This window comes from Microcebus murinus, chromosome 9, assembly GCF_040939455.1.
Source record: "Microcebus murinus isolate Inina chromosome 9, M.murinus_Inina_mat1.0, whole genome shotgun sequence".
NCBI lineage: Eukaryota > Metazoa > Chordata > Mammalia > Primates > Cheirogaleidae > Microcebus > Microcebus murinus.
In genome coordinates, this window is record NC_134112.1 from 93,224,044 (window position 1) to 93,235,769 (window position 11,726).

The following is an 11,726-nucleotide window of genomic DNA, read 5'->3' on the forward strand; positions in this document are numbered from 1 at the left end:
CCAGGCCAGAGTTAAGCAAACCAAAAATTCCAGATACAGTCCAAAGAAGATCCCCCAAAAAATCAATACTTAGGCATCAATTCATTTGTATTTATTGATTGATTGGTTCATGCAACATTTAGTAAGTGTCAGCATTACAAAAATGAGTACAGTTATTTCTTGTTCACAAGGAATATGTTAACAATACAGTCTTGTAAAAGAAATCAGACTTTCAACCCATTCGGCAACTGTCCTTAAAGAATCTTAATGTACTTATTAAGCCCTCCTTTCTACTTGTATTTCCATTTAGCTTTTAAAGAGATTCAACTTCATAAATAGTAGGTTTTTCCCTTTTATGTAATCATTTGGAGAGTTACAAAAGGAAATAAAGAACTATTGAATACAGACATTAAGATTTGTATAAGATGTAAATTCAAATTCATTTACGCAACCAAATATTTTCACATGCTTTGTGTGTTTCTCAAATAAATTCAGAAAGTTTCCTGGCATGGTAATTTTTTGTAGAATCCTGAAAAAATAAATAATAATTTTTTGCCACTACCCAAGGATCCAATGGGGATATCCTTAGGGTTCTGATTAGATGCTCAGAAAAATTTTCTTTGGGTTGTACTTCAATGAGTTTGTCTCAGCCCAGCGCCTGGCACTCACTTTGTACACCCAGCCTTGGAAAATTTTTCACGACACACATTTCTCAACTATATCATACTATCCGAATTAGAAAGGGAATAATGAATAAGACTAAATAGAATTGATTCAATTTAAAAATATAACTGAAAAACAGTCCAAAAAACTTTGCTGACCAGCATATTTCTTCATGGATAAAATATCTTCACATGCAGGCATAATAATATCTAATGGTTGACAGGTGAACAGCAGGTCAGGGCAGAGGGTTTGCTGGAGATCTCATTTATGAGGGTTGTCCGTCACTGGTCACTTGAGCCACCTGGATGCACCTGCAGACCTGCCGGGAGGACAGCACCCTCATGCCGTCAGGCCAGACTCCCCTGGACAGAGTGAGGACACGCTGGCCATCGCTGCCTCTCCTGGTCACCTCCCTTACTCATTCCACAGCCTTTCTTTAGACACACACCCACATGGCCGGTTACATTCGGGTTCACTGACAAAGTCACTTCTTCCTCATCGCCTGTGTGAGGTGACATCAAAGCGCACCGAGTGGGCTGTGGGAGGCCCTCCAGGGACAGGTTTCCTCACGTCGTCCTGTTTTCCTCCTCCAGCTCTTCTCACCCAGTACGGGTGACCTCACAAATCTGGATTATGGAAAGTAAGTAACAGTTCTCTTGTTTCCAAGTTCTTTGGGGAGCATCTCCCGGATGTCTCCACTGGTATTAATCACAGCTGGGCCAGGCTCTTATCAAAAGCAGCACCTTTCCTTGCATTTGTCCTGGAGAAGATTTTTTCTGCAGAGGGAAGCAGGCACGAGAGCAGTAATTTACTCTTAGGATATTTTTGCCTAGCAGAGTCACTCACAAAAATGTTTGCGCTAGCAAAATGCGGGATTTCTACATGGTATATTGAGGAAGATGTTATCTTGGTCTTAAGTACAAAAAACCAAATATTATTTGGCACACATATCACTAATTCGCAGAAAGACCAATTACCTAACAATTTATTGCTATAGTAATGTATAAAATGACTATAATTCACTAACTTAAGTCTTGGCCAAAAATCTTTTAATTGGCCATATGTAAAGTATATAGTAATCTTTACATTGCTGAAGAAAGGCAGAGTATTTTTAATAAATAGTCATTTCTTATGTTTTTGATTTTTACGTATGATACAATGCTAAGCAAGGCACAAAGAGTAGGTCCTCCCACACGCGGGCATCCAGGTATGGTCTTTCCTAGAGCCGTCAGAACATGGATTTGCTCTTTTGATAGGAGCACAGAAGGGATGAGTTATAAATCATCCATGAGGAAGTATGACTTGAAGGTTTTCACACACATCTACACACACAGCCCTGAGATCAACGAATGCCTGACTATGTCCTCATCACAACCTGTACTCAAAGTATACAGAGTACACTCACAGTACATCCAGTGGACAGCCCTGAAAAACCTAATTCCTACAAATTGTATTGATTGCTATTCAAGATAATTTTTTGTTACATCAGTAACCATAAATAAATCAGTAGATTACTTGCTAAATTGCCAGTTATCATCGGTTTACGTTCATGATGCACTGTAAAATAAAGATAATAATGATAGCCCATAAATAGCACATCCATGGATTCCTTCTTAGGAATCTAAATAATCACATCATCCTAAAAGTTGCTTTATGTATTTTTGCTCCTCCTGTTCTCATGGAAACTTCTCTAGAGTGTAAAGGTTGAGTTCAGATGTTGAAAGGAACACAGCTGATATTTCTATTGAGAAACTGAAGTTACAGTTTTTCCTCGGGATTCCTGTAATTCTCATATTTGTAGTTCTTCCATTGCCATTTATTGATTAATTTCACACTCCAGGAATTCTCTTAATCATTTCGACAGGTGCAGCTTCAAGATTGTTATTACATGGTCATTTTACATCCTGTTTTGGTTTGATATGCTTCTTCCCAACACAGGGGTCAATGGCGCTAGGGACCCTAACATAGGTGAAACAATCTCTTCCATGAAATTGGATGTTTAAAATTAGTAGTTAACTTAATTAGCTAGATCATTAATATTATTTATGTTTTCAAAATGACTACATTCATAAAATATTATAAAATAATGTCTAGACATTTTTTGACAGTCCTATCTTAAACTATCCATTTCTTTTCCATAGTGAAATGGGGGAAAACCAAACAATGGTTACACAGTTCATCCTCCTGGGATTCCTTGTGGACAGAAGGATTCAGATGCTTCTCTTCGGGCTCTTCTCCCTGTTCTATGTGCTCACCCTGCTGGGGAACGGGGTCATCCTGAGACTCGTCTGCCTGGACTCCAGACTGCACAGCCCCATGTACTTCTTCCTCTCACACCTGGCCATCGTGGACATGGCCTGTGCCTGCAGCACGGTGCCCCAGATGCTGGTGAACCTCCTGGACCCAGCCAAGCCCATCTCCTTCGCTGGCTGCTTGACACAGACCTTTCTCTTTTTGAGCTTTGGACATACAGAATGTCTTCTCCTGGTGGTGATGTCCTATGACCGGTATGTGGCCATCTGCCATCCCCTCCGATATTCCGTCATCATGAGCTGGAGAGTGTGCATTGTCCTGGCCGTCACTGCCTGGGCATGTGGGTCCCTCCTGGCCCTGGTCCATGTGGTTCTCATCCTGAGGCTGCCCTTCTGTGGGCCTCATGAAATCAACCACTTCTTCTGTGAACTCCTGTCTGTCCTCAAGCTGGCCTGTGCTGACACCCGGCTCAACCTAGTTGTTATCTTTGCTGTTTCCATGTTCATCCTGGTGGGACCTCCCTGCTTGGTGCTGGTCTCCTACTCGCGCATCCTGCTGGCCATCCTGAGCATGCAGTCTGGGGAGGGCCGCAGAAAGGCCTTTTCCACCTGCTCCTCCCACCTCTGCGTGGTCGGGCTCTTCTTTGGCAGCGCCATCGTCATGTACATGGCCCCCAAATCCCGCCATCCTGAGGAGAAGCAGAAGGTCCTTTTCCTGTTTTACAGCTTTTTCAACCCCATGCTGAACCCCCTGATCTACAGCCTGAGGAACGGAGAGGTCAAGGGTGCCCTGAGGAGAGCGCTGTGCAAAGAAAGTCATTCCCAACTGGGGCGGCATATGAATCTCCAGTCTCAGTAGTCTCCTGGAATCTTGAGTACTGATGATCACCTAAGTTCACCACTCTCTTTGTATTTGCAAAGTATTCCCCCAGGAAGTATTTAGATTTTGCTGCATTCATTAGGCTTACTATACTTAACTTTTTTTCATTTAACTGCTTATTGAATTGAGAATATCTAAGGGAAAAATTTATTTTGTACAGTGCTATGGTTGCTAAATGTTTAAAGCAGACACATTACCTTCTAAAGCAAAATGATTTATTTCCCTACAAGATAAGCCTCTAAAGATAATGTAAATGTACAAACAGTACCTAGATTGGCTTGTGAGAATCTGTGCTGTGTTTGGGTACAGACAGTGAGGGTCTCTAATCTTCAATGGCGCATCATCTAGAGATAATGAATCCAACTCTCTCTCTCTTCAAAGATCAGCCCTGCATTCCTAGATAAGCCTCAGGAGATGGCTTCATTCAACTTCACAATCTTCTATATTGGAGATATATATGATATATATATATATATATATATATATATATATAATTCTGTATTCATTTTCCTCTGTCTGTCACTACATGAAATCAATCTAATTTTTATGTCTTTAAAGACAAAGCCAAAGTTCTCACAGAAATCTAGAATGATTTCAAAACCCACTACCTACACCATTAAAAGCTATGCCAGTTTGATACACCATAGAAAACAAGTAATTTTGAGATGATACATTTTTTCTAGGTTGTTCTCATAAACATTTGTATTTAATTTTTTACTCTCTTAGTTCAAAGAATTTACTTTTATACCTTAAAATAACTTTTTATAACTGATGGTGATATGGTATTGAATACAAAACTGTATCCTAAAATAACTGTTTCCATGATCATTGTTTTAGTTTGGTACTAAAGTTTTTCTTGCATGTCACTTTTCTGATACATTTGCTGAAGCTCACTTGGAACATAAAAAGAAACAGACAGGTTTCCATATTTAAGGAGGGCCTGCTATGCAACAAGATTTTCACACGTTCAGAAGCCGTTTTTTGATGTCCCTAAATGTGTGTTTCTTCTCATAGTGAATGTGTAGACTCAAAGCACAGATGGGCATGATCTCAAAATCTGATAACTGCACTAGATTTTCCCCCAAGTTCATGCCATGATGCTAGCAAGTCAGGGATCACGCTGTAAGGAACTAATTAGTTTGGAATTTGCATGACTGATATGAGATTTCCAAATAACACTTTGACCACCTTATACTCAGTAAAAGAATGCAGCAAAATGAAAATAAATATGACAATATATTAAGTAGGAAATCTCATCCCACAAAAGGCAGGAAGCTTCTGGGAAAGGACCCTTTTCTCCCTTCCCATGAGACTGAACTCAGAATCTCCCCCGTTCAACACAGGTGTTAGAGAACATTTCCAAGTGATCTGCAGTGCTGGCTTGTGCCCTAGAACACCTTCCCTTCAGGAAGGTTCCAATGAGCCCCACTGGAACACCATGGCCCCTCCTTGGACTCCCCATTCCACTCCACACCTCCCTAACAAGATCCCCACAGCATCTCCACACCTTGGAGTGTCACCTGCAATCAGCTGCCTGTCCAAGGTCCTTTCTTCCTGCTTCTGCTGCCACACAAGGGACCCACATTACACTGGGGAGAAGCTGAGCCACAGAGGGTAACTCCAGGAGCTTCTTTATTGTCACACAGGTCCTGCTTCCTGACAGGATCACCTGAACCAATTGGAGACTGGGGAACAAGGCCAGTGCTGGGATTCATGATATTCAAACAATGCCAAGTATTCAGGGGCTGTAATGAGAGATGTTGTCCCAGAGGTGTGCCCTGTGGCTGTCTGTGTTGCCTAATTGTGTGTCCTGGTGGGATGAGAACAGAAATAGAAAAACACAATTGCTTTGTCTCTCCTTCCCAGTGGAGGTGGGCATGCGTGAGGGGTCACGACCCAGCCCTCCAGGGAGCCCTCAGGAGCTGCCAACTGGGTGGAGCCCATCAGAGAAAAGCATCTCCTTTTCTGAGGACTCTGCTGCATTTCAATCAAGAACAGAGGCCAGGATTCTGCAGCTCCCAAGGAAACTCCCAGGAATCAGGACTCGTGTCCCAACCTTCAGGTGCTTCCCCCTTGAGATCCTTGAGTCCAAATGTGGGTGCTATCCAGGTTGCCTTATTTCACGTTACTATAAATTCCTTTAGGCGTGTTGTAGCACCTAGTCTGTGATTAATAGTTACTCTGTAGTGATACTCTTTATGAAGTGTCTAGAAAAGAAGTAAATTATCTCCCTTAATGCTAAACATAGATGCTCATCATTCATATTGGGGTAGGGGCAAAAAGAAAACTAGATGTACATTTGATGGACAAATTATGTAAGGGTGTTTAGGACTTGGCTAGATTTGTTTCATTGGTAGAGAAATGTCCATGTGGTAGAGATTTGTGTAAATGTTAAACTTTCTGTAAGGTGGAGGAGAAGTCTTCATGGTGGGGAGGGAAAGAGGACAGAAAAGGGATGGAGGTGTTAGGTGGTATTGTAGCAAAACGGGAACAGGATGCAATAATCAATAGCACTTTAAATTTTCATGTTTTGGATTTTTATGTTTAATATCTACTTTTGAATTATTTCTGTTCTTCCTGCCAAAGCGCATTTTCATGAAAACCTTCACAAGCTCAGAGTTACCAATCTGCCACACGACACATTCCCAGAGTGCCTGGAACACAGGAGGCAATTCAAAATATGAATAATCATTTCCAGCCTTTAACAGATTTTTGAATAGGCTGTAAGTACACAAATCTGACACTCGGTAATTCTTCATGCTCCACAATCGTTCCTATATCCAGTGAAATCACTCACACTATCAACCCTTAACCCATAAGACAACTTTGCAAAATCTGGGCTTATAGCTATGCAAGCAATAAGACGCATAGTGTGCAGTCCTCCCTTGTCACTTACAAGCAACCATCCCTACAGGTCAGCTGAGCCATATGATTATAGGGAATCATTTTAGGGAGTCTGCTTTACTCATGTCCACTACTTTAGAAAAGAACCTGCAAGTTCATGGAACTTTGAGATTTACTTTTTTAAAATACAGGTTCTATCAAGTTCAGATGCTTTGTTAATATATAAAAGATTATTTCCTTCTTAAATATTTACTTTAAAAATTTTAGGGTTGCCTGATCATTTATTAACCAGATAACAATTTGCCTTTTTTTAATTCTAAAATTACACATATATTATATAAATTAATGTATATCACTATGCCTGCAAGCTACATTTGGAACTGAAGTATTTTTTTAATATGGAGCTACCCCCTTCACTCCCTCCAGCCCTCTGGAAACTTAATCTGTGTGGTTTCCATTTGATTGGTCTTAACAAATATTAGGTATGCCACACAGGCATGAAATAAAATTTTAAAAGATAATTAAAGAAAGTGTATCCAAACTTCAAGTCCTTAACACTTTTCAAATCCTTTGGTTGTTCTATTAATTTTTTAAAACTCTGTTTTAATACAGATCATTCAAGATAAATGTCTTCTGAATTGTGGCACTTTATTAATGAGCTGAATTCGACTTAATTATAGACTATATTTTAAAAGAAACCAGGTCTACTATGAAAATATCAATACTTAAGTGTTTCTTCATTTGTTTCTATCTAGTTGTCATTTAACAAATGTGTATTAACTTCCAGGGATATAAAAATGAACAATCCTACTCCATTTCTTTCTTTCTTTCTTTTTTTTTTAGTTCGGCATATTATGGGGGTACAGATTTTAAGGTTTCAATAAATGCCCATTCCCCCGCCCCCCACAAGTCTGAGTCTCCCCAAGCTGAAGCAAATAAGCCACTGTGCTAAAGAATATTAATGCACCTAGAACTTTTCTTTCATCTTTCAGTGGCTATCAAAAAATTATGGTTTTTTGCCTTGCTTCTTTTACCTTTATGTTTTTATCTTGAGGGAAATAAAAAAAATCAGGAAAGGAAATTACTATTTTATAATTAGGTGGTCTAAAATACATTTTTCACAGCTAAATGTTATTCTATGCCTTATGTGTTTAAAAAATAAATTTCGAAAGTGTCTCAAGCACAGAATTATTTAATGTCAGCCTAAAATCAAATACTCCCTAGTCATGTGTGAGGAATTTTTAATGTATTATTCAGCCTATTTTTGTGTGGAGGTGATTTTATTATTTATCAATAATGCTTGTAAGAAAATAGACATCTCATCTGTTGCTGTCAGGAAGGAAACAAGGTTCTTTCCCCAAGTCTTGTTTCAATGAGTTTACCCTGGTCTAGGGTCTGGTCCTTATTTTTTAGATCCAGCTTTGGAAATTTTGTCCAAGAATTGCACCATGCTATCCAAAAGCACAATGGGAAAATGCATAAACACAATACCTAGATGTTAATTTATTTAAACTTCAAAGTGTAACTGCAAAGTGAGCAAAGAACTATGCATATCAACACATTCCTTCTTTGTAGAAATATCTGCTCAAGAAGATAAATTATCACCAAATGGCTGATTGATGAATAAAACGTCAGAGCCAGAAGGAATGATCACAGATCTTACTGGCTAGGGCTATTGATGACTGATCACCCAGAGCATCCATCTAGTCTGTAAACACAGAACCACTAGGTGACTAGGATCCTGAATTCAACAGTTTCACTTTTCCCTTCCCCCGAAGGCCATTATCAAGGCATTGCCAAACGCTGCTCCTCTGACCTTAGTCTACACTACGAACTGATCACCTACCTTCTTCTACAGTCGTTCTCCAAACAGGCGCCCAATACAACTGATATCATCTGGGTTCATGAATCAATCACAGCCTCCTTCCCTGCCTCCCAGACACAGCATCAAAGCACATGGCATGGAATTTTGGAAGTTCCTCAAAGTCTCCAGTCACATTTTTTCTGATATTTTCTTGTTTTCCACCTCTAGATTGTTATTCTCATCAGTTACATGTGTGTTTCACAAGTTTATATCTCAGAATGCAATTCTGTCTCTTAAGTCCAAGTTCCTCGGAGAACATTCCTTGACATCTCCATTGATATTGACGACAGTAAAACTAGGACTGGCCCAAAACAGCACCTTTCCCACATAAACCCCCAAAAAGTAGCTAAGCCTAACTTGTTTTGCCCTTGCAATGGCATCGACAAACGTTTACACTAGAAACCATGTTGTACGTCAACCTGGTTTACTGAGGAAACTGTGATCTAAGATCCAAAGTCAAAAAGCCAAATTCATCAATTTAGCATACCATTAATTAGCATCTTACCATCCATTAGCACTAATTTGCTGATTTTACCATCTGTCCAGTGACAAATAAGCTGAATTATCAATTTGTCAATAATTTGTTTCTATTAGTTACTTACAAAGTATCTGGCAATTCTTGTTGCTGCAGTCAGCCACCCTTTTTCAACTTAAATAGCAATTCCTTGTATTTTTGATTTCAGGTATAGTAAGTGTTACAAATCTGAAAAATTGAATTAACTGCAAGACGAGATTATTTCCTCCTCATTTTCATTTCAAACGTTTTTATTCTCTTGATTCATGTGTTTTCTATCTTGAGAAAATCTAGAAAGGGAGATCTGTACAGATAGTGCAGGAAATTATGACTGTGATTGTTTTCATACACACGCACGAAGGCACCTACCATACTCACCCTCCAAATCCTTGGGAGAATATGGGAGCACACGCACATTGATACAGGTGCACATACAGGCCAGACTTGTAATATTGGGCTTCTTGATGAAACACAAATTCCCCTAAACTATACTGGTTGTATTAGAAAAATTCCCGTGCTAAATTAATAATTCTGTGAATTACCCAGCTGACCAGTAGCCAAATTGCCAAATATTGGTTTGTTTCCATTTTCCAAGACAATGATGCACATTTTGGACACACACGTACACATTATGTATGAGTGTATGTGTATATAGATATAGTTATACATCATATATGCATTATCTACAGATAGCAAGTCCACTTTCTCCTTCCTTCTCCCTAACTCAAAACATTGTCATAAAAGTTACTGTTTCACAATTTGCTCTTGTGCTGTCATATTGTCACTTTGTATCCTTTACTTAGGATTTAGATACTGATAGTAACTTAGTTATGATTTCTGTTGAAGAAAGTAAAATTCTTTTCTTTTCTAGGTCTATTCTCATTTTTAAAGCTCTTCCATTACTGAGCATGATTATCATCCATTAATTCTCTTAAAGATTTGTACCTATAAAGCTCTATGATGATCTAGGTTTCATGGATATTTTAATTATATTCTGGTTTGATATTTCTTAATTCCTTCAGAATGTCAATGTCTCTATGCAGCTAATCACTGGTGACATATTTACCTTCTAAAAATTGGATAGCATTAAAAATGTAGACTATGTCAAACACCTATTTTAAATTTTTAATAACTAAAACTTTAGTTATTTATAACTGAATGAGTTCTTAAAGGTGTTTACTAATAATTTTCCACACATTCAAAATTTATAAAATATGAAATAAAATAGATGTTTTAAAATAATTGTATCACATAGCTATTCGCTTCTCTCTTTAATAGTGAAATGGAGGGAAATCAGACAATGGTCAAAGAGTTCATCCTACTGGGATTTGGTCTTGGCCCAAGGATTCACATGGTCCTTTTTGGACTTTTCTCTCTATTTTACACCTTCACCCTGCTGGGGAACGGGGTCATCCTGGGCCTCATTTCCCTGGACTCCAGACTGCACAGCCCCATGTACTTCTTCCTCTCACACCTGGCCATCGTGGACATCGCCTATGCCTGCAACACTGTGCCCCAGATGCTGGTGAACCTCCTGGACCCAGCCAAGCCCATCTCCTTCGCTGGCTGCTTGACACAGACCTTTCTCTTTTTGAGTTTTGCACACACAGAATGTTTTCTCCTGGTGGTGATGTCCTATGACCGGTATGTGGCCATCTGCCATCCCCTCCGATATTCTGTCATCATGAGCTGGAGAGTGTGCATTGTCCTGGCCATCACTTCCTGGGTGTTCAGCTTCCTCCTGGCCCTGGTGCATGTGGTTCTCATCCTGAGGCTGCCCTTCTGTGGGCCTCATGAAATCAACCACTTCTTCTGTGAAATCCTGTCTGTCCTCAAGCTGGCCTGTGCTGACACCCGGCTCAACCAAGTGGTCATCTTCGCAGCCTGCGTGTTCATCCTGGTGGGGCCCCTCTGCCTGGTGCTGGTCTCCTACTCGCGCATCCTGCTGGCCATCCTGAGCATCCAGGCTGGGGAGGGCCGCAGAAAGGCCTTCTCCACCTGCTCCTCCCACCTCTGCGTGGTGGGGCTCTTCTTTGGCAGTGCCATCATCATGTACATGGCCCCCAAGTCCCGCCATCCTGAGGAGCAGCAGAAGGTCCTTTTCCTGTTTTACAGCTTTTTCAACCCCATGCTGAACCCCCTGATCTACAGCCTGAGGAACGCAGAGGTCAAGGGTGCCCTGAGGAGAGCACTGTGCAAAGAAAGTCATTCCCAACTGGGTGACATGTGACTCTCCAGCCTCAGTAGTCTCCTGGAATCTTGGTGTCCAATTACTGCTTAAATGCAGAAAATTTCACTACTCTCTTTTGATCTGCACCTAAATGATACAAGAGTAAGGCTTCTCTGTTTTCTGCAGGACATACTTTAGATGTACTGCATTCGTTGGCTTTCTATGAGATGTTATTTATCAGACATGATTTTTTCTTTTATTTCTCATTGAATTAAATATCTGTGAAGTTTAAAATTTTTAAAATCATTTTCTGAATCCCAAAGTTTTAATACCATTCATCTACTTCCTAACTTAACTATATAAACTCACTACCTGTATATATCAAAATACAAACGTTTGGAAGAACCAATAAAGCTTCATCCAAAGGAAGAGATCACCTAAACCCAAAGTACACTGGTCCATTCTCCCACAATTGTACTTACCCTGTTAAAGCATAACTCAGAGGTCTTTACTTAGTTGTGTTGCACGCTATAGAGAAATTTCATATAAAAATCATTGAT

General features: G+C 39.9%; 2 protein-coding genes across 2 annotated transcripts; both read left to right on the forward strand.

The window, feature by feature from the left end:
- The first annotated feature begins 2,787 nt into the window (after positions 1-2,787).
- Positions 2,788-3,753, forward strand: LOC105873361 (olfactory receptor 2A1/2A42-like). The gene has a single exon (XM_076006232.1). It carries the CDS (start codon positions 2,788-2,790, stop codon positions 3,751-3,753), a length of 966 nt encoding a protein of 321 aa, XP_075862347.1.
- A 6,525-nt stretch (positions 3,754-10,278) lies between these two features.
- Positions 10,279-11,404, forward strand: LOC105873362 (olfactory receptor 2A1/2A42-like). The gene has a single exon (XM_076006688.1). It carries the CDS (start codon positions 10,279-10,281, stop codon positions 11,224-11,226), a length of 948 nt encoding a protein of 315 aa, XP_075862803.1. The 3' UTR covers positions 11,227-11,404.
- Positions 11,405-11,726: the final 322 nt, after the last annotated feature.

What these genes read in the sequence shown, in the direction of transcription:
- LOC105873362 (XM_076006688.1), top strand. Translation starts at nt 10,279, where the DNA reads ATGGAGGGAAATCAGACAATGGTCAAAGAGTTCATCCTACTGGGATTT.
- LOC105873361 (XM_076006232.1), top strand. Translation starts at nt 2,788, where the DNA reads ATGGGGGAAAACCAAACAATGGTTACACAGTTCATCCTCCTGGGATTC.